Consider the following 24,972-nt stretch of genomic DNA (forward strand, 5'->3'; position numbering starts at 1 on the left):
GCTCCCTTAAATCTCATCTCCAAGAACAGACTTTCTAAAATGTAAATCTAACCGTTTCTTTTTGGAATTATTTACTTTGATATATATTTATATATATAATATGTATTTATATTTTTTTATTGTGGTGGAAACATGCAGACCGCAATATTTGTCAATACATTTCCACACCCATAATTCAATGACATTGATTATATTTTTCATGTTGTGCCACCATTAACACTATCCTTTTCCAAGAGATTCCACCACCATTACACAAACTCACTGCTCCCCCGCAAAAAACTCCCTTTTTCCCCCTCCCTCCCATCCCCAACAACCATTAATAATTTTTGGTTTCTCTATATTTTCTTATTTCATGTAAGTGAGCTCATACAGTATTTTGCCACTGACTTGTTTCATTCAACATGTTTTCAGGGTTCATCTGTGTTGTGGCAGGCATCAGAACTTCATTTCTCTTTATGGCTGCAGAATATTCCATTGTTCATAAACATCATATTTTGTTTATCTATTCATCTGTTGATGGATATTTTGGTTGTTTCAAAGTCTTGGCTATTGAGAAACGTGTTACAAGAAACATTGGTGTACAAGTTTCTGTTTGCATCCCTGCCTTCACTTCTTCTCAGTACAGGCATACCTCATTTTATTGTCCTTCAATTTATTGTGCTTCTCAGATATTGTGGTTTTTACAACTTGAAGCTTTGTGGCAATCTTGCATTCAGCAAGTCTATCAGCGCCATTCTTCCAACAGCAGGTGCTCACTCCGTGTCTCTGTGTCACATCTTGGTAATTCTCACAATATGTCAAATCTTTTCATTATTATTATATCTGTTATGATGATCTGTGATTAGTGATCTTTGATGTTACTATCGTAATTGTTTTGGGGAGCCATGAATTGCACCCATACAAGATGGAGAACTTAATCGATAAATGTTCTGTGTATTCTGACTGCTCTACCAACCAGCCATTCCCCAGTCTCGCTCCTCCGTATTCCCTGAGACACAATAATATTGAAATTAGGCCAGTTAATAACTCTACAATGGCCTCTAAGTGTTTAAGTGAAAAAAAGAGTCGCAAATCTCTCACTTTAAATCAAAAGCTAGAAATGATTAAGCTTAGTGAGGAAGGCATGTCAAAAGCCGAGATGGGCCGAAATCTCTGCCTCTTGTGCCAAACAGTTAGCCAAGTTGTGAATGCAAAGGAAAAGTTCTTGAAGGAAATTAAAAGTGCTACTCCAGTGAACACACGAATGATAAAAAAAGCGAAACAGCCTTATTGCTGGTATGGAGAAAGTTTTAGTGGTCTGGATAGAAGATCAAACCAGTCACAACATTCCCTTAAGCCCAAGCCTAATTCAGGGCAAGGTCCTAACTGCCTTCAATTCTATAAAGGCTGAGAGAGGTGAGGAAGCTGCAGAAGAAAAGTTTGAAGTCAGCATAGGTTAGTTTCTGAGGTTTAAGAAGAGAAGCCATCTCCATAATATAAAAGTGCAAGGTAAAGCAGCAAGTGCTGATGCAGAACCTGCAGCAAGTTATATAGAGTATCTAGCTAAGATAATTGACAAAGGTGGCTACACTAAACAACAGACTTTCAGTGTAGATGAAACAGCCTTATAGTGGAAGAAGATGCCATCCAGACTGATATAGCTAGAGAGGAGAGGTCAATGCCTGGCTTCAAAGCTTCACAGAACAGGCTGATCTGTCCACCTACGGTCAACTGATTTTTGACAAAGGCCCAAAGTCCATTAAATGGAGAAAAGACAGTCTCTTTAACAAATGGTGCTGGCAAAACTGGATGTACACCTGTAAAAAAATGAAACAGGACCCATACCTCACACCATACACAAAAACTAATTCAAAATGGATCAACACCCTAATTATAAAACTTAAAACTCTAAAGATAATGGAAGAAAAAAATAGAGACAGTGCTAGGGGCCCTAATATATGGCATAAATAAGATACAAACCATAATCAACAATGCAGAAACACCAGAATATAAACTAGATAACTTGGATCTCCTGAAAATTAAACACTTATGCTCATCAAAAGACTTACCAAAAGAGTAAAAAGAGAAGCTACAGACTGGGAAAAAAATTTTGGCTATGACATACCTGACAAGGGTCTAATCTCTAAAATCTATAAGATACTGCCACACTGTAACAGAAAAAGACAAATAATCCAATTAAAAAATGGGCAAAGGATATGAACAGACACTTCACCAGAGAAGACATTCAGGCACCTAACAGACACATGAGGAAATGCTCTCTATCATTAGCCATCAGAGAAACACAAATCAAAACTACAATAAGATGCCATCTCACCCCAACGTTACTGGCATGAATCAAAAAAACAGAAAATAACAAATGTTGGACAGGTTGCGGGGAGATTAGAATTCTTACCCACTGATTGTGGGAATGTAAAATGGTACAACCACTACAGAAAATGATATGGCGCCTCCTTAAAAAGCTAGAAATAGAAATACCGTATGATCCAGCAATCCTACCCCTAGAAATATATCCTAGAAAAATAAGAGCTGTCACACAAATAAACATATGCACACCCATGTTCATTGCAGCATTATTCACAATAGCAGAAAGATGGAAAAAAAATCTAAGTGCCCATCAACATATGAATGGATAAACAAATTATGGTACATACACACAATGGAATACTATGCAATGATAAAGAACAATGATGAATCCTCGAAACATCTCACAACAGGGATGAATCTGAAGGACATTATGCTGAGTGAAATAAGGCAATCACAAAAAGACAAATACTGTATGAGACCACTATTATAAAAACTCAAGAAAAGATTTTATACACAGAAGGAAACAATCTTTCATGGTTACGAGGGAGGGGAAGAATGGGGAGGGGAAACCACTAACTAGATAGTAGTTAAGTGGTGACTTTGGTGAAGGGAAAGACAGTACACATTACAGGTGAAGTCAGTACAACATGACCAAGGCAAAGTCATAGAAACTTCATAGACACATCCAAACACCCTGAGGGATGGAGTTACTGGGCTGGGGGGACTGGGGACCATGGTCTCAGGGGACATCTAGGTCAACTGGCATAACATAGTCCATAAAGAAAATGTTCTACATCCAACTCTGGTAAATAGTGTCTGGGATCTTAAAAGCTTGCAACTGGCCACCTAAGATACTCCACTGGTCCCATCCCATCCAAAGCAAAGGAGAATGAAGAAAACCAAAGACATGTGAAAAATGTTAGTCCAAAGGACTAAGGGACCACAAGTACCACAGCCTTCATCAGCCTGAGTCCAGAACAACTAGATGCTGCCTGACTACCACCACCGATCACTGTGACTGGGATCACAATAGAGGGTCCCAGACAGAGCAGGAGAAAAATGTAGAACAAAATTCAAATTCACAAAAAAAGACCAGACTTACTGGTCTGATAGAGACTGGAAGAACCCCTGAAACTATGGTCCCCAGACACCCTTTGAACTCAGAACTGAAGTCCCTCCCAAAGTTCACCCTTCAGCCAAAGATTACACAGGTCTATAACACACGTGAGGAACGTACTTCTTAGCTCTGTCATGTAAGCGAGACCAAATGGGCAACATCTGCCAAAAAAGTAAAGATGAGAAGGCAGGAAGGGACAGGAAAATGGGACGAATGGACACAGGAAACCAGGATGGAGAAGGGGAAAGTGTTGACATATTGCAGGGATTGCAACCAATGTTACTGAACAATTTGTATGTACACTTTTGAATGAGAAACTAATTTGCACTGTAAACTTTCACCTAAAACAATTTAAAAAATTAAAATAAAGAGAAAGAAACGGCTGACTCTCTTGTTTGGGACTAGTGCAGCTGGTGACTTTAAGTTGAAGCCAATGCTCATTTACCATTCTGAAAATCTTAGGGCCCTTAAGAATTATGTGAAATCTACTCTGCCTGTGCTCTATAAATGGAACAACAAAGCCTGGATGACAGCACATCTGTTTACAACATGGTTTACTAACTAGTGTAAACCCACTGTTGAGATCTACTGCTCAGAAAAAAAAGATTCCTTTCAAAATATTATTGCTCATTGACAATGCACCTGGTCTCTCAAGAGCTCAGATGGAGATGTACAAGGAAATCAATGTTGTTTTCATGCCTGCTAACACAACATCCATTCTACAGGATCAAGGAGTAATTTTGACTTTCAAGTCTTATTATTTAAGAAACACATTTCGTAAGGCTAGAGCTGCCATAGATAGTGATTCCTCTGATGGATCTGGGCAAAGTAAATTGAAAACCTTCTAGACAGGATTCACCATTCTAGATGCCATTAAGAACATCTCATGGGAGGAGGTCAAAGTATCAACACTAACAGGAGTTTGGAAGAAGTTGATTCCAACCCTCATGGATGATTTTGAGGGGTTCAAGAAGTAACTGGAGGAAGTGGAGGAAGTAACTGCAGATGTGGCAGGAATAGCAAGAGAACTAGAATTAGAAGTTGAGCCTGAAGATGTTACTGAATTGCTGCAAGCTCATGATAAAACTTTAACAGATGAAGAGTTGCTTCTTGTGGATGAGTAAAGAAATTGGTTTCTTGAGATGGAATCTATGCTTGGTGAAGATGCTACGAACATTGTTGAAATGACAACAAAGGATTTGGAACATTACATGAACTGAGTTGATAAAACAGTGGCAAGATTTGAGAAGATTGACCACAATTTTGAAAGAAGCTCTATTGTGGGTAAAATGCCATCAAACAGCCTCGCATGCTATGGAGAAATCTTTCTTGAAAGGAAGGGTCAATTGATGCGGCAAACTTCATTGTTATCTTATTTTAAGAACTTGCGACAGCCACCCTAAACTTCAGCAATCACCACCCTCATCAGTCAGCATCCATCAACATCGAGGCAAGACCCTCCACCAGCAGAAAGATTATGACTCACTGAAGGCTCAGATGATGGTCAGCATTTTTTAGCAATGAAGTATTTTTTAATTAAGGTATGTACTTTTTTTTAGTCATAATGCTATTACACACTTAATAGACTACAGTATAGTGTAAACATAACTTATATATGCACTTGGAAACCAAAAAATTCGTGTGACTCGTTTTATTGCAGTGATCTGAAAATGAACCCGCAATATCACTGAGGTATGCCTGTATATACCTAGGATTTGGATTGCTGGGTCATATGGTAGCTCTATGTTCAACTTTTGGAGGAACCACCAAAAGCAGCGGATGAGGGTTTCTGTATTATTTCAAAATTAAATAACAAAAAAAATATTAATTGGATAGTGTCTCTTTCCTGCTTAATGTCCTCTCAAGACTCCATCTTGCACTAAGAACAGAATTCAAACTCCTTATTATAACCAATAAAGTCCTTCATGATCTGTCTCCTGCCAGTGTCTCGGACCACATCCTCCATCACCCTTCCCTCACTCATTAATCTTCTGTCACACTAGCCTTCCATCTATTCCCTAAAAAATGTCAACCTCAAGCCTTTGTACTTGCTGCGCCATATGCCAGAATGCTTTCCCCATGGTCTTCCCATGGCTAACTCCTTCTCCTCTTTCAGGTCTCAGCTCAAAGATCACCTCCTCCGAGAGGGCATCTGTGATGGTTAAGGTTGTGTGTCAACTTGGCTGCAACATGATTCTCAGTGGTTTGGCAGTTATGTAACGATGTTGAGACAGAACCCCCACAGTGCTGTATGCTTTACCTGGCTTCCCCCTCTGCAGTGTTTTATTGCAAAATCATTTCCTTTCCTGGGCTCCATCCCCCCTCAGCTGTGCATTTGAATCCTGCTTTTGCTTAGAGGTTATATGTAAACCCCACTGCGCATGCGTAGCATGATTAAGAATGTGGCTGACATAACTTGTATGAACTCCCTACTTGTAAACCCCTTTAAAAGTAACCTGCCTGCCCGCCCTTGGCAAGCAGTCTTGGCAGCAGCAGAACCTCCGATTGCTCCATTTCCTTGTACAATGAAATAAAGATACCTTTCTTGTTCTCCCAACTCGGTCTCTTGTTTATTGGCCAATACAAGTCACGCCAAGTAAGAACTTGGAGTTTTTACCCAGTAACAATGTAATTTGGTAGTTATGTAATGATATAGTTTGCCAGTTATGTAATGATGTAGTTATCCTCCATATTGTGATATAATGTAATCTCCTCCATTATGTGATCTGATGTGATCAGTCAGTTGTAAGTGGAGTTTCCTTGGGGGTGTGGCTGCATTCAATATATATGGATATTCTGGCAAAGCTTGGTGGCTTTTGCTCACTCTGGATCCTGCATCCAGCTTGTCATCATCTGACCTCCAGTTCTTGGGACTTCAGCCAGCAGCCTGCCATATTGCCTGCTGATCTTAGGATTTGCCAGCCTCCACAACCTGTGAGCGAGCAACCTGCTGACTGACCTGCCAAAATTGGGTCTGTCAGCCCCTGCAGCTACAGGAGTCAGGAGAAGCCTGCAGCCTGACACCTGATCCACGGATTGGGACTTGCCAGCCTCTACAACCACATGAGCCATTTCCTTGAGATATATATATATATATATATATATATATATACACAGCCTGGTTGAACAGTGGTTATAGCTATAGCAAGTTACAGCTGCTAACCAAAAGATCAGCACTTTGAATCCACCAGCTGCTCCTTGGAAACCCTATGAGGCAGTTCTACTATGTCTTATAAGGTTTCTATGAGATGGAGTCGACTTGACAGCAACGGGTTTTATATATATTTAATATAAAATATATATTTTTTTAATATAAATATACACACACACACTTCACTGGTTTTACTTCTCTAGAGAACCCAGCCTAAGGCAACATGCTAGTCATACCCTCCCCGGTCCCACTATCAGATTTCCCTGTTATACTTTCTCACTGGCACATACACCATTTGAACTCCTCTATTTATTTAAGTGTGGATTTGCTTATTGTCCTTTGCCTCCTACCCATGGGAATGTAAACTCCTTGAGAGTGTAACATTTTCTGAATGTTCAAAGCTGCGTCTCCACCCAAGTGCTCATTCAGTATCTGTTGAATGAATGTCCCATAAGTTTGCTATGAGACTAAGGAGGACAGTGAATATAAAGTGCTCAGGTTGACAGAAGACTCTGCTGCACAGAGTCACTTAGGGAACTAGGCTGCTAAGGTCTCTGCCATTTTACAATATCACCATCTCCACAAGTGGTTTTCAGGGGACATTGAATCAGGGGAAAGGAGCATAGATAACCGATGCAGAGTTGGCCCCTGACTCATGGTAACCCCGTGCACCATGGAACAAAATGCTATTCAGTCCTGTACAATCCTCATGATTGGTTGTGGATCAGACCATTGTGATCCACAGGGTTTTCACTGGTTTATATTTGGAAGTAGATTATCAGGCCTTTCCTCCTAGTCTGTCTGTCTAGAAGCTCCATTGAAACCTTTTCAGCTTCATAGCAACACACCAGCCTCCACTGACAGGCATGTGATGGCTGCGCTTGAGGTGCACTGGCTGGGAACTGAATCCAGGTATCTCACACAGAATGCAAGAATTCTACCACTGAACCACCAACACCTCATTTTTCATATTTAGGCATTAGCTATTGTCTTTCCCTCATGGAAAATGAGAACATAGCCCTCTTGGCACTCTTTTCCTGCCTCTACCACCACCTGCTCTTAAATGCTCTAGACCAGAAATGACTTGCATCACTTCCACTTGAAGTTCATTGGCCAGAACTGGAGTTCAACGGTTCTATCTTAACTATAATGGAGGCTGGGAAATGAAACAATAGTGTACTGGAATCTTCAGAGAGTTGTACTATCTCTACTATGTGCCTATTATTAGAGATGGAAAAAGTGAGGCAGAGGGGGGATAAGAAACCTGCTCAATGTCACAGGCTAGTAACTGGTAAAAACTAGGTTCACACCCAGCTTCCTGGCACCAGAATCTATCTTCTTAACTACAACACAGGTGTTATAGTTCCACATGGAAGATCTACTGAGATCCAGAGAGTGTCTCATGGGCACTTCTTCCTGTCCCAATTCTCTCCTAAAAAATGACTGGCCCGTTCTGCTTTAGTAACAAGATTTTCTTTGTACTTTGATACTTGCAGTGTTTAGCTTACTGTGGTCAGTCAACTAGTCCCGCCTCCTTACCCACTCCTCTCCATAAAATAAAATCCTGCCCTGAGCATAAGGTCATCATTAATGAATCAGCCAGGAAGAGCATGACCCACCTCTCAGAGGCCACGCTTGCCTCTCAGTCCTGGCAGAGATGTTCCAGGTGTCTTCAGTAGTCTTTGGTGGTAACTTTGAGCAGAGGTATTTTTCTCCCAGGTTCTATGGAGGTTGGGAGGGGAAGGGTGCTGGGAAACTCAAGATCCTATCTCCCAACAACACCCCCAAAATAGCTGCAGTAGATAACTAATAGTACAAGCCACCACCTGTGACAATCTTGGCTTACCCAAGGCAACACCAATATCAACTCAGTTTCTATGTGCCTAGCACTGGGCTAAGTGCTTTACAGACTTTATGTCATTCAATCCTTCAACAATCCCACATATCAAATTTTTTTTTCTGATTGTGTTGGATTTTTTTTAATTTTTACTTTTTATTTTTATTGTACTTTAGATGAAGGTTTACAGAACAAATAGCTTCTCATTAAACAGTTAGTACACATATTGTTTTATGACAATGGTTAATAACCCCACAACATGTCAACCTTGGGTTCCCTATTACCAGCTTTCTTGTCCCCTCCTGCCTTCTAGTCCTTGTCCCTGGACTGTTGTGCCCCATTAGTCTCCTTTTGTTTTATGGGGCTGTCTAATCTTTGGCTGAACAGTGTACCTTGGTTGTGACTTCATTACTGAGCTAAAAGGGTGTCCAGGGGCCATAGTCTCAGGGTGTCTCCAGTCTCTATCAGGCCAGTAAGTCTGGTCTTCTTTTGTGAGTTAGAATTTTGTTCTACATTTTTCTCCAGCTCTGTCCGGGACCCCCTGTTGTGATTCCAGTCAGAGTAGTCAGTGGTGGTAGCCGGGCACCATCTAGTTGTACTGGACTCAGTCTGGTGGAGGCTAGATGTTGAGCTAGTTGTTCCCCGAGATCATAGCCACATGACAAATCTTAACAACCACTCTCCCGCCATTATACAGATGAGAAGACCAAGGTTCGAAGAGGTAGACAACTTGCCCAAGAGTCACCTTGTAAATGACTGAGCCAGGATTTAAGCTCAAGATTTTTGGAGTCCGCTGGGAAAGTCAGCACAACTTGACCAAGGCAAAGAGATAGAAGCTTTATAGACACATCTAAACTCCCTGAGGGACTGAATTACTGGGCTAAGGGCTGGGGACCATGGTCTCGGGAAACATCCAGGTCAACTGGCATAACATAATTTATAAAGAAAATGTTCTACATCCTACTTTGGTGAGTAGCGTCTGGGATCTTAAAAGTCTGTGAGTGGCCACCTAAGATAGTCCACTGATCCCATCCCGTCTGGAGCAAGGGAGAATGAAGAAAAGCAAAGACACAAAGGAAAGATTAGTCCAAAGGACTAATGGACCACAACTACCACAGCCTCCACCAGACTGAGTCCAGCACAAATAGATGGTGCCCAGCTACCACCACCGACTGCTCTGACAAGGACCCCAATAGAGGGTCTAGGACAGATCTGGAGAAAAATGTAGAACAAAATTCAAACTCACAATAAAAGACTTACTGATCTGACACAGACTGGAGAAACCCCATGAGGATGCCACCCCCGACACCCTTTTAATTCAGTACTGAAGTCACTCCTGAGGTTCACCCTTCAGGCAAAGATTACACAGGCCCATAAAACAAACAATAATACACATAGCTCAACCATATATAGGAGAATAAATGAGCACACCAGCCCAGGGGCAAGGACAAGAAGGCAGGAGAGGACAAGAAAGCTGGGCAAATAGAAACGGGGAACCTAACGTCGAGAAGGGGAGAGTTTTGACACATCACAGGGTTGGCAACAAATGTCACAAAACAATATGTGTATTAATTGTTTAATGAGAAACTAATTTGCTCTGTAACCCTTTATCTAACACACAATTAAAAAAAACAACAGATTTTTGGATTCCAAAGACCCTGCATTTTGCTACTACTATTTCTCTTACCCACTGCCATAAAGTCGATTCTAACTCATAGTGACCCTATAGGATAGAGCACAACTGACCCAAAGGGTTTCTAAGTCTTGAATCTTTACAGAAGCAGACTCCCACATCTTTCTCCCACACAGTGGCTAGTGGGTTCAAACGGCCGACCTTTTGGTTAGCAGCCAAGCACTTAACAACTGCGCCACCAAGGCTCCTTATTTCTCTTAGAGTCCCAAATTAATAAGCAGACCGCATTGATTATGCCCGGCACTGTGCTATATGCTTTTCATGAATTATTTCATCTAATCCTAACAAAAACAGTTGGGAGACAGGCATCACTAACATCATCCCCATTTTACAAATAAAGAAACTGAGGCTTAGAGAAAGGTCACCAAAGATCATACAGATGGTAAGTGGCAGGCCTGAGATTCAAACCCAGAGCCTCCAGAGCACAGACTCTTAACTATTAGGCTGTGCTGCCTTGAGACTGTCATTTAAATAAAAACCTTGGGGATGCAGGGCTGGTAAAGGGGATCAGGTTAGCCTCAGAGAACTTGTGAGGGAGTTCTATTTGACCTTATTTGTTCATTCACCTCTCAAATCATCCCGCAAGAATGGGAAGTGACTTTATGTAAATAGTCTGATATTGTTTTTCTGGCTTCCGTCTGGACAGGGGGCACGGCTTTAAGTATTTTCTGCCCTGTGCTCTTTGATTATCTCCTCCCCTTTCTGAATTACCCAATTCCTGCCAAACTCTCTGCTCAAGGTTCTCCACAGCACACAAATTTTGCTGTGTGCACACCCGTGGGGAGGATCTGATCACAGAGAACCTAAAATACAAAGCATCTTTTTCTGCATCTATCCCAGACCTAGTCCAACAACACCAGGTAAGACAGAGGTGATTACAGATTCTTTGGGGTGGGTGTGTGGGTGTGTGGGTGTGCGGGTGTGCGTGCACACACGCATGTGTGTCTGCTGCAGGGCAGTCAAGTATATACAGAGTCAGAAGGCCCAATTTCAAGTTCTGACCATTCCACTTAAAGTTGACTGATCTGGGGCAAGTCTCTTAACCTCTCTGACACTTCATTTCTTTGAGTGGAAAATGAGGATGGTGATGTATAGTGAGAGGAATAAAAGAGAACATACACGTGATGTGCCCAGCACAGTGCCTGGCACAGAGAAGGTGACCAGTTTAACGTTGGTCAACTCTGAAGGTGTCAGGCCATGGGAGAAGGGTGCAGGGGGGCATAGAAGGTGCAGAGGGACGTAGAGAGAGCCAGAAGGCAAACACTTGAAAGAAACCTTCACTATGCCGAAGCTGGTTCACATTATATAAAGTGAGCGCTTTTTTTGATTAAAAAAGAGTTTTTGTTTTTTTTTAATATCTCACGGTGGGAGGGAGCTTTGGGCTCAGAATTTGCCAAGAGTTAAAGGACACCTCAGCATTTATTGAGCTGTTACTATTTACCAGACACAGTGGAAGGAACTCGATTTATGTTAATTATTTCACTAATCCTCATGGATGGAGGGAGGGAATTATTGCCATGTCCTCAAGTTCAGAGAAGCGAATTGGGCTCAGGATCCCCAGCTAGTAGGTGGTGGAGCCAAAGTCAAAGCTGTGCTCTGTGGCTCAGACCCCTTCAGAGCACATTAAGTATGTGTCTCCATAAAATAAAAGACTTTTTTAGTTCAAAGGCTTGTGAAATACAAGCTCCGTTGCAGCAACTCTTCCAGGTAGTGTGAACCTTGGCATGGAGCAGTGAGCCAAACCACCCTCTCAAGGCCACAGCACCACATTGCTTTTAAAACACTCCTTAAAGCACTTCAAAACAATTGTTCTTTAAAAATATTTCACAGGTTGTCCTTAGACTATAAGTTCCAAGAGGATGGGGACTCTTTCAGCCTCACTAAGATCTGAATTGGCAGTACTTAAAACCATACCTGCGAAATAGTAGATGCATGATAAATATTTGGTGAATGAACAATATGTTTTTCTATTATTCAGATGTTTTGTGGAGCAGACTGGATTTTCTCTCCCCAATTTTCATCTCTCAGTTTCTTGAATTAGGACAAATAAGGGAAGAAACTGGTATTTTGTTGAGTACCTAGCATATGTTGGACACTCTGAGGAAGAGATTCATATAGATGTATATGTAGATATAGTTATTGTTATAGAAATAGATATAAACACATAATTATAGAGATAGGGATAGGTATATATATAGAGAGAGAGACAGAGAGGTATATACACACATAGGTATATAGACATACAGAGATACAGATATATAGACATACACGTATACAGATACATAGACATACAGACATATAGATAGAGAGATAGCTGTCTTTTAGTCCTTTCTGCACACTGGGAGATCGGGTTCTTCTATCTCAGTACAGAACCTAGAGCTGCTGTATCCACGTTCAAGAATTTATCCCCATTCCTTCTCTTTAGACTCAAACTCCAAAGATCTTTTTGTGAAGCCTAATTACTCAATGGGAGTCCAAGGGTGGTACAAACATGAAGTTCTTGACTAATAATCAAAAGGTTGCCAGTTGGACATTTAGCCCAATTGGCATAACGTAGTTTATAAGGAAAATATTCTATATCCTACTTTGTTGAGTAGCATCTGGGGTCTTTAAAGACTGTGAGCAGCCATCTAAGATACTCCACTGATCTCACCCCTTCAAGAGCAAGTGAAAATGAAGAAAACAAACACACAAGGGAAAGATTAGTCCAAAGGACTAATGGACCACAAATACCACGGCCTCCACCAGACTGAATCCAGTACAATTAGATGGTGCCCGGCTACCACTGCTGACTGCTCTGACAGGCATCACAACAGAGGGTCCCGGACAGAGCTGGAGAAAAATACAGAACAAAATTCTAACTCAAAAAAAAGACCAGATTTACTGGCCTGACGGGAGAAATCTTGAGAGTATGGCCCCTGGACACTCTTTTAGCTCAGTAATGAAGTCACTCCTGAGGTTCACATTTTAGCCAAAGATTAGCCAGGACAATAGGACAAAACAAGACTAAAGGGGCACTCCAGCCCAGGAGGGGACAGGAAAGCTGGTGATAAGGAACCCAAGTTCAAGAAGGGAGAGTATTGACGTGTCATGGGGTTGTTAACCAATGTCATAAAACAATATGTGTACTAACTGTTTAAAGAGAAGCTAGTTTGTTCTGCAAACCTTCATCTAAGGTACAATTTTAAAAAAAAAACAAAAGTTTGGCAGTTCGAACCTACCCAGAGGCACCTCAGAGGAAAGCCCTGGAACCTGCTTCCAAAAGGTCACAGCCTTGAACACCCTGTGGAGCAGTTCTGCTCTGCACACATGGGGTCACCATGAGTTGAATCAACTCGACAGCAATTTTTATTATTATTATTCAGTGAGAGTTTCCCTCTCACTGAATATTAACTGATAGAAGCTCATGTTTGTCAGTATTTCTTCCTATCTTATTTATCTGTGCTGAGTCTGTGCTAAACGCTTTACAAAGGTTGTCATTCATTCATGAGTAAAATTCTAGGAAGTAGGTGCTGCCAGTATTTCCATTTTTTACAGAAAAGTTAAGTAAATTGCCTGAAGTTCCACAGGTGCTGAGTGAAGGGACCGGAATTTAAACCTGTGTTGTCTGATGCCTAAGGTGAAGTTCTCAGCTAGTGGTCCTCCTCAGCTGGGCATTGTGCTTAATGGTCTCATGTGACATACACTAAGTTAGGATACCAAAGTAGAGATTAATGAATTTCCTTTTATTTCTCTCCCTTTTGGTTTGTTCTCTAGCCAGTTATTAAGGCATTGTTTGCACTGATCTTCGGAGAAATAGCAAATTGGTGTTTTAAGGAAGAACCTGAGGCCATTTGTATATCTGTGTACAAAAACAGCATCTGAGTCTGGTGTTTTTGCCCAGAATTTTGGTGTTATGCCCATGAATGCCGATGTGAGTGAAAATAATAGCAGAGAAGGCTGGTTTCTGGCAACAGTTCTGTTGTTACACTTGTCCTGCCCTGCCCCTCCTAGGATGTTGACCAAGGTCAGGAATTTTAAGCTCTAATGTCCACAGTATCTGGGCAGGTGTAGTAAGTGGAGAAACAGGCAGGTATGACAAAATAGGAACCCTGTCAAACTGGAGAACATTCCATGTTAATAAAGCAGCATTTCTCTGTTGCAGCCAGGTAATACCAGGTTGAACTCAAGGCCCAGTGTTGCCAGATCTTCCAAATTTTCCAGAGAAACCTTTAATTCATATTTTTTAATGACAGCTCCCAAATTTTAAATGTTGTCAATTCAAATTTTTCCTCCAAAAACTGAGAGCCAAACGGAGCGTGTCTGAGGGCCAGGTCTGGACCATTTGATATCTTAGGGTCTCTCCAGCCCAAAAGTGCTCTGATCAAACAAAAGATGGCACCACTGATTGACAGATACTAACAACGAAGGGGACATACTTTAGTTCATCTGGCCCAAGGCTTGGTGCTGACAAGCCATCTCTAAGAGATGAGCGTTTCCTATGTCCCTCCTTTCCGCAGAGAGTAACCTATGGTGTATTTAGCAGTGACTCACCTATCAGGAATACAAAGCAGGGTCATGGGAGTAATATCCAAAATTTAATTAAGGTTAGGTTTTGGCACAAGCAGTTTGCAATCGCCTACTAACCTAAACGTTGGCAGTTTGAACCCACCCCGTGGTGTTGCACAAGAAAGACCTGGCAATCTGCTTCCATAAAGATTACAGTCACGAAAACCCCAGTGAGCAGCTCTAGTCTGTAACACATTGGGTCGCCATGAGTCAGAATCGACTCGAGGGCAACAGATTTATTTGTTTGGTTGGTTGGTTGGTTAGGGTTTTCAAGGTGTAAACCAGGGCTTCAAGCCAGTTCATTCTGGTTCAAGCCCCCGCTAAGAATTTGCATGTCTAACAAGTTCCCAGGCGATGCTAACGCTGCTGGTTAAGAACCAGTTCTGAGAACCATTAGTAGAGCAGTGGTTTTCAAAATTTATTATACATAAGAATCACCCAGGGATCTTGTTAAATTGTGGATTCTGATTCAGTATATCTGGGGTGGAAATGCAAATTCTCAACAGGGGTTTCTAACTGGAAGCCCTACTGTAAACTTCTTCAGCGTAAATTGAGTCAAGTGTTATTGGTTCATTCTGTGGGTCTTTTTGTCAAACAGTATCATCTTGTTTTTGAAAGTGACAGGAACTTATCTGTGGTGACAAAGTGCTTCCATCACCAAGCTGTGTGCAAAGTAGTTTATTTCAGTCAGCATTTTCATGGACTAAAACAGATAGTTCTAACTTCAGTCAATTTCCACAATCGAACTTCAAGAAAGTCTCTAGTAAATGAGGGTCCTGTCTCATCTTGGGTGCATTTACCAGTATCTGGGATGGCAAAAAGGTTCCATTTCATGTGTCAACTCCAATGGATTGGTAATGGTTGCCTGGGACACTATCCTGGGAAAGACCCCAAAGCCATATCCTAGTCCCAAAGGGAAGGTGCTGTGATACTAGCAGTGTCTGCCCTGAGTATCAGAAAAAAAAAGTTGTTTGCCATTGAGTTGATTCCAACACGTAGTGACCCTACAGGATAGAGTAGAACTGCCCCATAGGGTTTCCAGGGCTGTAATCTTTACGGAAGCAGACTGCCACATCTTTGTCCCACGGAACAACGGGTGGGTTTGAACTGCCAACCTTTTGTTAACAGCTAAGCACTTTAACCGTTTATTAGTGTCTTTATAGTCTCAAGTGACAGAACCCAATCTCAGGTGAAGGAGAACATGTACGATCACAGAATACAAAGAAAGACATTGCTCAGAGTGGGGCAGGGATGCAGCTGGGCTTCAGGAACAATATGAACCAGGGGCTTGAATGCCTGCGGGATTCTCCCTGCCCCTCATCTCTATTTCTCTCTGCACATCAGCTTCATTCTCTCATGCACAGAGGCTTTGTCCATATGAGAGTTCCCAAAATCTGCATTTTATGGCTTCCACCAGAAAGAGACTGCCTTATTCACTCTTTGGTACCCAACACAAAAATTCTAGAGAAGGACTATGACTGGCCCATCTTGGGTTCAAAAACCCTGGGGAATGACTATTTGGTCCAGCCTGATGCTCAACCCTGGACCAATCAACTTTGGCCACGGGGTGGGATCATCTAAAAATATGGCAGCTTCCATGAGAACCACATGACAGGACATAGGGGAAGAGAAGTCTCCAGAGTAAGCGGAATACAGGTAAGGACATTCAAAATGGTGAGTTTCTACTATAAGGGGGGTGGCCACCTGCCTGTCTTCCGGAACTTAAATCCTAGGTGGTGCGGGAAAGGAGAAGACCCCCCCAGGAAATTCTACCAACTTCACGTGGTAGCTGCAGCCCCTCCCCAGCATTTCTGCTGGTTCCTCATCTGGGGAGATAAAACTGAGGTTCACTTCAGTGAGGATGCTCTGGGGTACACCACCACTGCCACCACCAGTAGCCACTGAGCCGATTTGGACTCATGATGACCCCATGTGTGTTAGAATATAATTGTGCTCTATAAGGTTTTCAATGGTTCAGTTTTTGGAAGTAAATTGCCAGGCCTTTCTTCTGAGCTGCCTCTAGGTGGGCTCGAACCTCCAATCTTTTGATTAGCAGCCGAGCACATTAACCATTTGCACCACCATTCCCACCTAAATCAATAGGTTGTGTCTTCCAAACTCTGGTGCTGAAGCAAACATAACTCTGGCAATTAACCAGGAGCATGCACTCATTTTGTGGAGCTAATTCCTGCTGCATGACCAACCTTTAGCCATCTCTTCCCAAGGCAGGTGGTGACCTGAGAATTCTGTTCCTGCTTCCTGAGGACTGCCCCACAATGCAGTGGCTGATGAGGTTTCGGGTTGTCTGGGCCATCCACAAATCCTGCCACAGTTTCCAGCGTGCCCCTTGGCACCTGCGTTGCCGGTCTTTATCAGGACCTGGAGCCCCAAAATGGGATGATCACGATACTCCTGAGGAATTTAACTTTGCAAACGATGTGCTGGACTACTGGACTCAAATGGAGAAGGTGAGGGGCCATCCTTTGTGGGGTAAGGAACACCAGTGGTCTCACTGGTCTTATCTTCTTCCTACTAGGCAGAGGAGAACTAATCCAAGAACAGCTTCTGCCTCAGTTTACCAGTGTCATGGAAGAAGCTTATGCTTTGGGATTCAATTCCCAGCCTGGTCACTTGTTCAACTCTCTGAGCCTCAGTGCCTTCATCTGTGAAACAGGATGATATAGAGTTCTTATGTAGTCTCATATAATGAACAAGATATAGGTGAAAGTATCTGGTACACAGAGGATGCTCCAAAACTGTTAGCAAGTACAAAGTTCTAATTCATGTTAGTACCATTAGTCTCACTTTCAACTAATGGTACTTTGAGTCTAACAGGAACTTGGGCTTGGTGTCAGGACATACCCAGAAGGAGAAGGTGAATGTGTACATCAGCATTTGACATGTTTGCCTAAGTCATGTCATCCATTTTTCTGTGAGGGTGGTAGGTCTGACTGGAGTCCTCCCTATCTATTACCTACTTGAGTGTGGCTTTAGGGTATATCCCGAGAAACTGGTTCTTGTGGCCTCCAGAGGTTTCCGTGTCTCTGCAGAAAAGTTCAAGTGATTAGTTTATATTTTCCCAAGAGGCAGACCAAGAGAGAAGCAGTGGTGACACTAGGACTGGGGTAGATATTGGGTGGTGTTTCCAGCTACTAAACCCCAGTTGCTAACGTCCACAGCGTGAAAACTGGCCCAACACTATGCTTGTACAGAGGAGATAATTCACCTGAGACGGAGTCAGAGAACCCCCCCAAAACCAAACCTACTGCCATCAAGTCGATTCTGACTCATAGTGACCCTATAAGACAGAGCGGAACTGCCCCATCGGGTTTCCAAGGCTATGAATCTTTACGGAAGCAGACTGCCACATATTTCTTCCACAGAGTGGCTGGTGGGTTTCAACAGCTGAACTTTCCGTTAGCAGCCAAGCACTGAACAACTGCACCACCTGGGCTCCTATCACGTAGTGAATAGTAAACTTGAGATCTGAAGCCAGGCTGTCTGCCTCCAGAGCATATACTCATTTTGTGGTAATAATCATCGTTGTTGTTGTTTATCTGCCATCAAGTAAATTCCAACTCATGGTGACCCCGTGTGTGTCAGAGTAGAACTATGCTCCATAGGTTATCAATGACCGATTTTTTGAAAGTAGATCATCAGGCCTTTCTTCTGAGGAGCCTCTGGGTGGGCTCAAACCTTTAACCTTTTGGTTAGCAGCTGAGTGCATTAACCATTTGCACCACCCCACATATACAAACACGCACGTGTATATATATATATATATATATATATATATATATATATATATCTTAAATAAGATACACTATTTTGTTCCTACCATCTAAGGCAAACGTGGTAGGATCATGATTGTACATACTTGGAAAAAATTTTTCTTGATGAATACACACCAAAAAATTGTCAGTGTTAACCTTTGGAGACCGAAAACGCAACGAGGAATGTGAACTATATTTCTCTGCTTACTTCACAAGCTTCTTCATTGCCTGAAATTTTAGTCTGAACATACTTTGCTTTGGGAAGTTTTTTTAAAAAAAAGTGCTTTAAAGAAAACATGCTCATTTTAGAAAACTTTGGGAAAACGAGAAAACTGATTTAAACAAGAAAATGAAAATTGATCGTAATTTTTTAGAACACTATTGTTGTTGTTGTTAGGGGCTATTGAGTCGGTTCCGACTCATAGTGACCCTATGTACAACAGAACGAAACACTGCCCAGTCCTGCGCCATCCTCACATTTTCTTCTGCTTGAGCCCATTGGTGTAGCCACTGTGTCAATCCATCTCACTGAGAGTCTTCCTCTTTTTTACTGATCTACTTTACCAAGCATGATGTCCTTCTCCAGGCACTGATCTCTCCTGATAACATGTCCAACGTATGTGAGACGTAGTCTTGCCATCCCTGCTTCTAAGGAACATTCTCACTGTATTTCTTCCAAGACAGATTTGCTCCTTCTTTTGGCAGTCCATGGTATATTCAATATTCTTTGCCAACACCATAATTCGAAGGCATCAATTATTCTTCGGGCTTCCTTATTCATTGTCCAGATTTCACATGCACAGGAGGTGATTGAAAACACCATGGCTTGGGTCAGGCGCACCTTAGTCTTCAAGGTGACAGCTTTGCTTTTTAACACTTTAAAGAGGTCTTTTGCAGCAGATTTGCCCAAATGCAATGCATCTTTTGATTTCTTGACTGCTGCTTCCATGAGTATTGATTGTGGATACAAGTAAAATGAAATCCTTGACAACTTCAATCTTTTCTCCATTGAATCATGATGTTGCTTATTGGTCCTGGTGTGAGGATTTTTGTTTTCTTCATGTTGAGATGTAATCCATACTGAAGGCTGTGGTCTTTGATCTTCATCAGTGAGTACTTCAAGTCCTCTTCACTTTCAGCAAGCAAGGTTGTGTCATCTGCATATCGCAGGTTGTTAATAAGACTTCCTCCAATCCTGACGCCACGGTTTTCTTCATATAGTCCAGCTTCTCAGATTATTTGCTTAGCATACAGACTGAATAGGTATGGTGGAAGGATACAACCCTGACACACACCTTTTCTGACTTTAAACCACGCAGTATCCCCTTGTTCTGTTCGAACAACTGCCTCTTGATCTATGTACAGGTTCCCCATGACCACAATTAAGTGTTCTGGAATTTCCTCATTCGGTGGGATCACCTTTCTTTGGAATAGGCATAAATATGGATCTCTTCCAGTCAATTGGCCAGGTAGCTGTCTTCCAGTTTTCTTGGCATAGATGAGTGAGTGCCTTCATCGCTGCATTCATTTGTTGAAACATCTCAATTGATATTCAGTCAATTCCTGAAGCCTTGTTTTTCACCAATGCCTTCAGTGTAGCTTAAACCTCTTCCTTCAGTACCACTGGCTCCTGATCATATGCTGCCTCCTGAAATGGCTGAATGTCAACCGATTCTTTTTGATACAGTGACTCTGTGTATTCCTTCCGTCTTCTTTTGATACTTCCTGCGTCTTCAATATTTTCCCTGTAGAATCCTTCAATATTGCAACTCGAGGCTTGAATTTCTTCTTCACTTCTTTCAGCTTGAGAAATGCCGAGCATGTTCTTCCCTTTTGGTTTTCTAACTCCAGGCTTTTGCATATATCATTATAATACTTTGCTCTGTCTTCTCGAGCCACCCTTTGAAATCTTCTGTTCAGCTCTTTTACTTCATCATTTCTTCCATTTGCTTGAGCTACTCGAAGTTCAAGAGCAAGTTTCAGAGTCTCTTCTGACATCCATTTTGGTCTTTTCTTTCTTTCCTGTCTTTTTAATGACCTCTTGCTTTCTTCATGTATGATGTCCTTAATGTCATTCCACAAACCGTCTGGTCTTCCGTCATTAGTGTTCAACGCGTCAAATCTATTCTTGAGATAGTCTCTAAATTCAGGTGGGATATACTCAAGGTCATACTTTGGTATGTGTATATATGTCTGTCTTGTTTACTAATGTGTTCTTGTGGCCTAAGAACAGTGCCTAATGCATAATGAGACCTTAGTAAATATCTATTGAACAAATAATATTACTATATAAATTTAGGTTATTGTATAAATACGATTATTCTTTTTTAACCTAATTTATGTTGTGAACATTTCTTATTGCAAAAAAAATTGTGAAAATTTTTATTGGTTTTATCATATTTTATCATATAGAAGTATCTTAATTTTTAAAAATGATTCCCTATAGTTGAGAAATTAAGTTATTCTCTTTTTATTTTATTGCAATAATAATAATAATATTTCCTCAGGACCTACTATATGCCAGGCAGTGTTATAAGCACTTTACTCATTTAATTAACTCATTTAAACTTTACTGTCCTATGGGTAGTGTTACTGTCCCCATTTCATACATGAGAAAACTGAGTCACAGAGAGGTTCCTACTATCCATATGGGACTACAACAGACACTTTGGAGAATGGAGTTGCAAATCTTCAATAGGTGATATGAAGGTTACTAATGGTCTTATGGAGCTGGAGGCGGGGCAGCTACAGTAGGCCAGGCATTGACTGAATCCCATCCCACCCTCAACTTTTCTTGGCTCTGTAAGTAGCCCTTAAGCTACACCCACACTGGAATGTGACTATAGTAGGAGACTGGCAAAATAAGTGCCCTTTTCCCTAGAAGGAGGAAGTAACACACTGTGTATGATCTTCACCAGGAGGGCAAGAGAGGTCCGAACCCAGCCCTGTGGTGGGTGAATGGCAAAGGGGATGAAGTGAAGTGGAGCTTCACAGAGATGACAGACCTGACCCGCCAGGTAGCCAACGTCTTCTTGCAGACCTGTGGGCTGCAGCAGGGAGACCGTGTGGCCTTGATTCTGCCTCGAGTGCCTGAGTGGTGGCTGGTGACTGTAGGCTGCATCCGAACAGGTAAGTGCCTCAAGAGGACCCCAGTGGACCTCAGACCTGGCCTAGAGTTCTCACCCTGGCTCCTCATTCTGGGACTACAGAACAAGCCTCCCTGCCTCTGGGAATTAACAGTGCAATTGGGGAGAAAACACTTTCTCTTACCTACCTCTTTCTTCATCGCCAACAGAAAACTTCAAAGCCTTTTGCTGTCAAGTCGATTCCAACTCATAGCAACCTTATAGGACAGAGTAGAACTTCCCCATAGGGTTTCCAAGGAGCGGCTGGTGGATTCAAACTGCTGAACTTTTGGTTAGCAGCCAAGCTCTTAACCACTGCACCACTAGGGCTCCTTCTTTACCACAGTCTTTCTCTTTTTCATATGGCCTCACAAATTCTCTTACTCTTTCTCACTCACTCTCTTCCTCACACTCACACACTCTCAAACACAACCTCATACATTCACTCTCTCGCTCTTACATCCTTCTTGTGCACACTCTCAGACATTTTTACTTTCTTTTTTAATATTCATCAATTTTTAACATTTTGCCACAATCTTTCCCTCTCTCTCTCCCTGTTTATCTCTCCCCCCTCTCTCTGCCCCCTCCTCGCTCACTCTCTCCCTCTCCCTCTCTCCTTCTCCCTCTCTCCCTCCCTCTCGATCTCTCCCCCCTCTCCCCCCTCCTTGCTCTTTCTCTACCTCCCTCCTTCTCCCTCTCTCTCTTCCCCTCTATCTTCCTCTCTCTCTCTCACTCTCTCCCTCTCCCTCTCTCGTTTTCTGTCTCGCCCTCTCTCATTTTCTCTCGGTCCCTCTCCATCTCTCCCCATCTCCCTCTCTCTCCCGCTCCCTCTCTGCCCTCCCCCCCTTTCTCTCTGAGTCTTTTGAGAATCAGATTATAGACATTGTGACAGCTCACCCATAAACACTGGAGCATGCATCTACTAAGCAAAGATATTCCCTTCACATAACCACAATGAAGTCATCACACAAAAAGTCTAGCACTGATACAGTACAGATATATGATATATGTCCATAGCCACAATTCCTCAATTACCCCAATAATGCCCTTTATAGCTATTTTTTTGTCTTTAAACCCAAAATCCAATCTGGGATCATGCATGGCATTTGGTTGACAAGTCTCCTTAGTCTCCCCAGCTTTTTCTGCATAACAATGACATTGTCTAAGAGTAATAAACGCTTACTCTGCTAAAGTAAAGCAAGGAGATATACTGTAAGTTTGTTAACAGTTTGGACTGGGGAAAACATCTAATTTTACAGAGAGAACAAACGCTTCCAAAATAGAGAAGCTGCGGAGACCTCTTAAAAGGGTGATAACAAAGGACTTCAGCTGTACTATTTTGATTGCACATTACAAACTTAGATTAATGCAAGGCAGGTTACTGGAAGTGGGATTGGTGGGGAGAGGTTACAGGATATTTCTCTCTTAGAAACAGCTTGCTCAAGTGAAATTTTCTTGTCAGCAGTTGCCTAAGAGACCTAGATGAGAGTCAGCATCAAGGTCTTCTTCCTGAGACATTGTTTCAGGAAGGGTCTTGATAGTTCCTGTGAAACAATTTTATAAAGAAAGGCAAGATGGAGTAGGGCCCCACCACCACTGACTGCTCTGACAGGGATCACAATAGAGGGTCCAGGGCAGAGCTGGAGATAAATGTAGAACAAAATTCTAACTTACAAAAAAAGACCAGACTTACTGGTCTGACAGAGACTGGAGAAACCCTGAGAGTATGGCCCCTGGACACCCATTGAACTCAGTATTGAAGTCACCCCTGAGGTTCACCCTTCAGTCAAAGATTAGACAAGCCCATAAAACAAAATGAGACTAAAGGGGCACACCAGACCAGGGGCAAAGATGAGAAGGCCGGAGGGGACAGGAAAGCTGGTAATGGGGAACCCAAGTTCAAGAAGGGGAGACTGTTGACATGTCATGGGGTTGGTAATCAATGTCACAAAACAATATGTGTATTAATTCTTTAGTGAGAAACTAATTTGCTCTGTAAGCCTTCATCTAAAGTACAATTATATATATAATCATATTTTATATATATATATATTTGAAAAAAGATGGACTAGGGCCCCAAACTCTGAAGAAGCCATTTTACTTTAGTCAAGTGCCTCAGGTTACCTGCTCTTACTCAACAGTTTTGAAGAGTACTAATTGTTTTGCAGAATGTCCCTCAAAATTTGTATTTCTGCCTCTTTTCTCATGATTATATTCAGGTTTTTGAAATGTTTTGAGTATGAACATTTTTGGCAGGAGTACTACAAGGAAGGTGTTGTGTCTTTCTTACCGCATCACATCAGAGAGTATATAAAGTCAGTTTGTCCCATCATCAGTGACATTGTTTGATCACCTGAGCAAGCTGGTGTCCACCAGATTTCTCCTTTGTAAAGGCACCTTTTCCCCCTTTGTAATTAATAAGTAATCTGTGGTGTAATTCTTATGAGAATGTGTAAATATCCTGTTTACCAACAGTCTTTCATCCAATGGTTTAGCCATTGATGATTCTTGACTGAACTGAATATTACTACGGTGGTTTTAAATGGTGATTTTCTATTTTGATCATTCCCTCTATACTTACTAGTTAGCATTCTTTTGTAAAGAAAAGTTTTCCCTCTCCGTTTAAATTACCTGGAGTCCCTGGGAAGTATAAATGGTTAATGAGTTCAACTGTTAATAGAAAGGTTGGAGGTTCGAGTTCACCCAGAGGCTCCCGAGAAGAAAGGCCTGATGATCCACTTCCAAAAAAACAGCCATTAAAAACCCTATGAAGCAGTTCCAGCAAAATGGCGCTCTAGGCAGAAGCATCATGCCGTCCCTCCACAGCAAAGATCCGAAAAACTAAGCCAAACAGAGAATACAACAATCCTGAAACCCTAAATCATCAAATGAAGAGATAAAGAACTCAGCCAAGCACCAAATGGAGTGAGAAAACTGACAGAGAACGGAGAGAGAGGAGAGATCCATGCAGAGGTTCCCTATCAGCTAATGCAGCGTGGCTCCGCCATCTTGGACTTGTATCTGGGACCAGCAAACAGGGGGTACAAGAAAGCAGCCACATGGAGCATCCAGCAGGAGACAAAACAACCAGTAATTTGCAATATATGCTTTCCCACCCCCCAACCTTCTTCACCCCAACTCGGCCTCCTCTGCTTCCCGCAGCCACAATCTCTTGACTGGGAATCACCAGCTGCTTCGATTCCACACACACCTGAACGGGCCAGCTCTTTGAGTGCCATTTGTTGGCTGCTGGTGTTGCTTTTTTCTGCTTCTTTTGATTTCTTCCTTACCTCTCACCACCTCCCCCTCCTTTCGCTTATATACCTTGCTCCGTGCGCCATCTTTGCTTCTTCCTGAGGGGCTGCAGAGCTCCGGTAATTTGTGATATACGCTTTCCCACTCCCTACCCTTCTTCACCCACACT

The 24,972-nt window shown here is 42.1% G+C and overlaps 1 protein-coding gene across 1 annotated transcript in view; it reads left to right on the plus strand.

Moving 5' to 3' along the window:
- Window positions 1–16,926: 16,926 nt before the first annotated feature.
- The window catches only part of ACSM1 (acyl-CoA synthetase medium chain family member 1), a 46,874-nt gene continuing 38,828 nt past the window's right edge, over window positions 16,927–24,972 (plus strand). Inside the window, exons 1-2 of the mRNA XM_004373308.1 lie at window positions 16,927–17,118; window positions 21,342–21,552. Of these exons, the coding sequence (XP_004373365.1) occupies window positions 16,927–17,118; window positions 21,342–21,552 (403 nt within the window). The remainder of the gene's footprint in view (window positions 17,119–21,341; window positions 21,553–24,972) is intronic.

Source organism: Trichechus manatus, unplaced genomic scaffold (genome assembly GCF_000243295.1).
Source record: "Trichechus manatus latirostris isolate Lorelei unplaced genomic scaffold, TriManLat1.0 scaffold00024, whole genome shotgun sequence".
In the NCBI taxonomy this organism is placed as follows: Eukaryota; Metazoa; Chordata; class Mammalia; order Sirenia; family Trichechidae; genus Trichechus; species Trichechus manatus.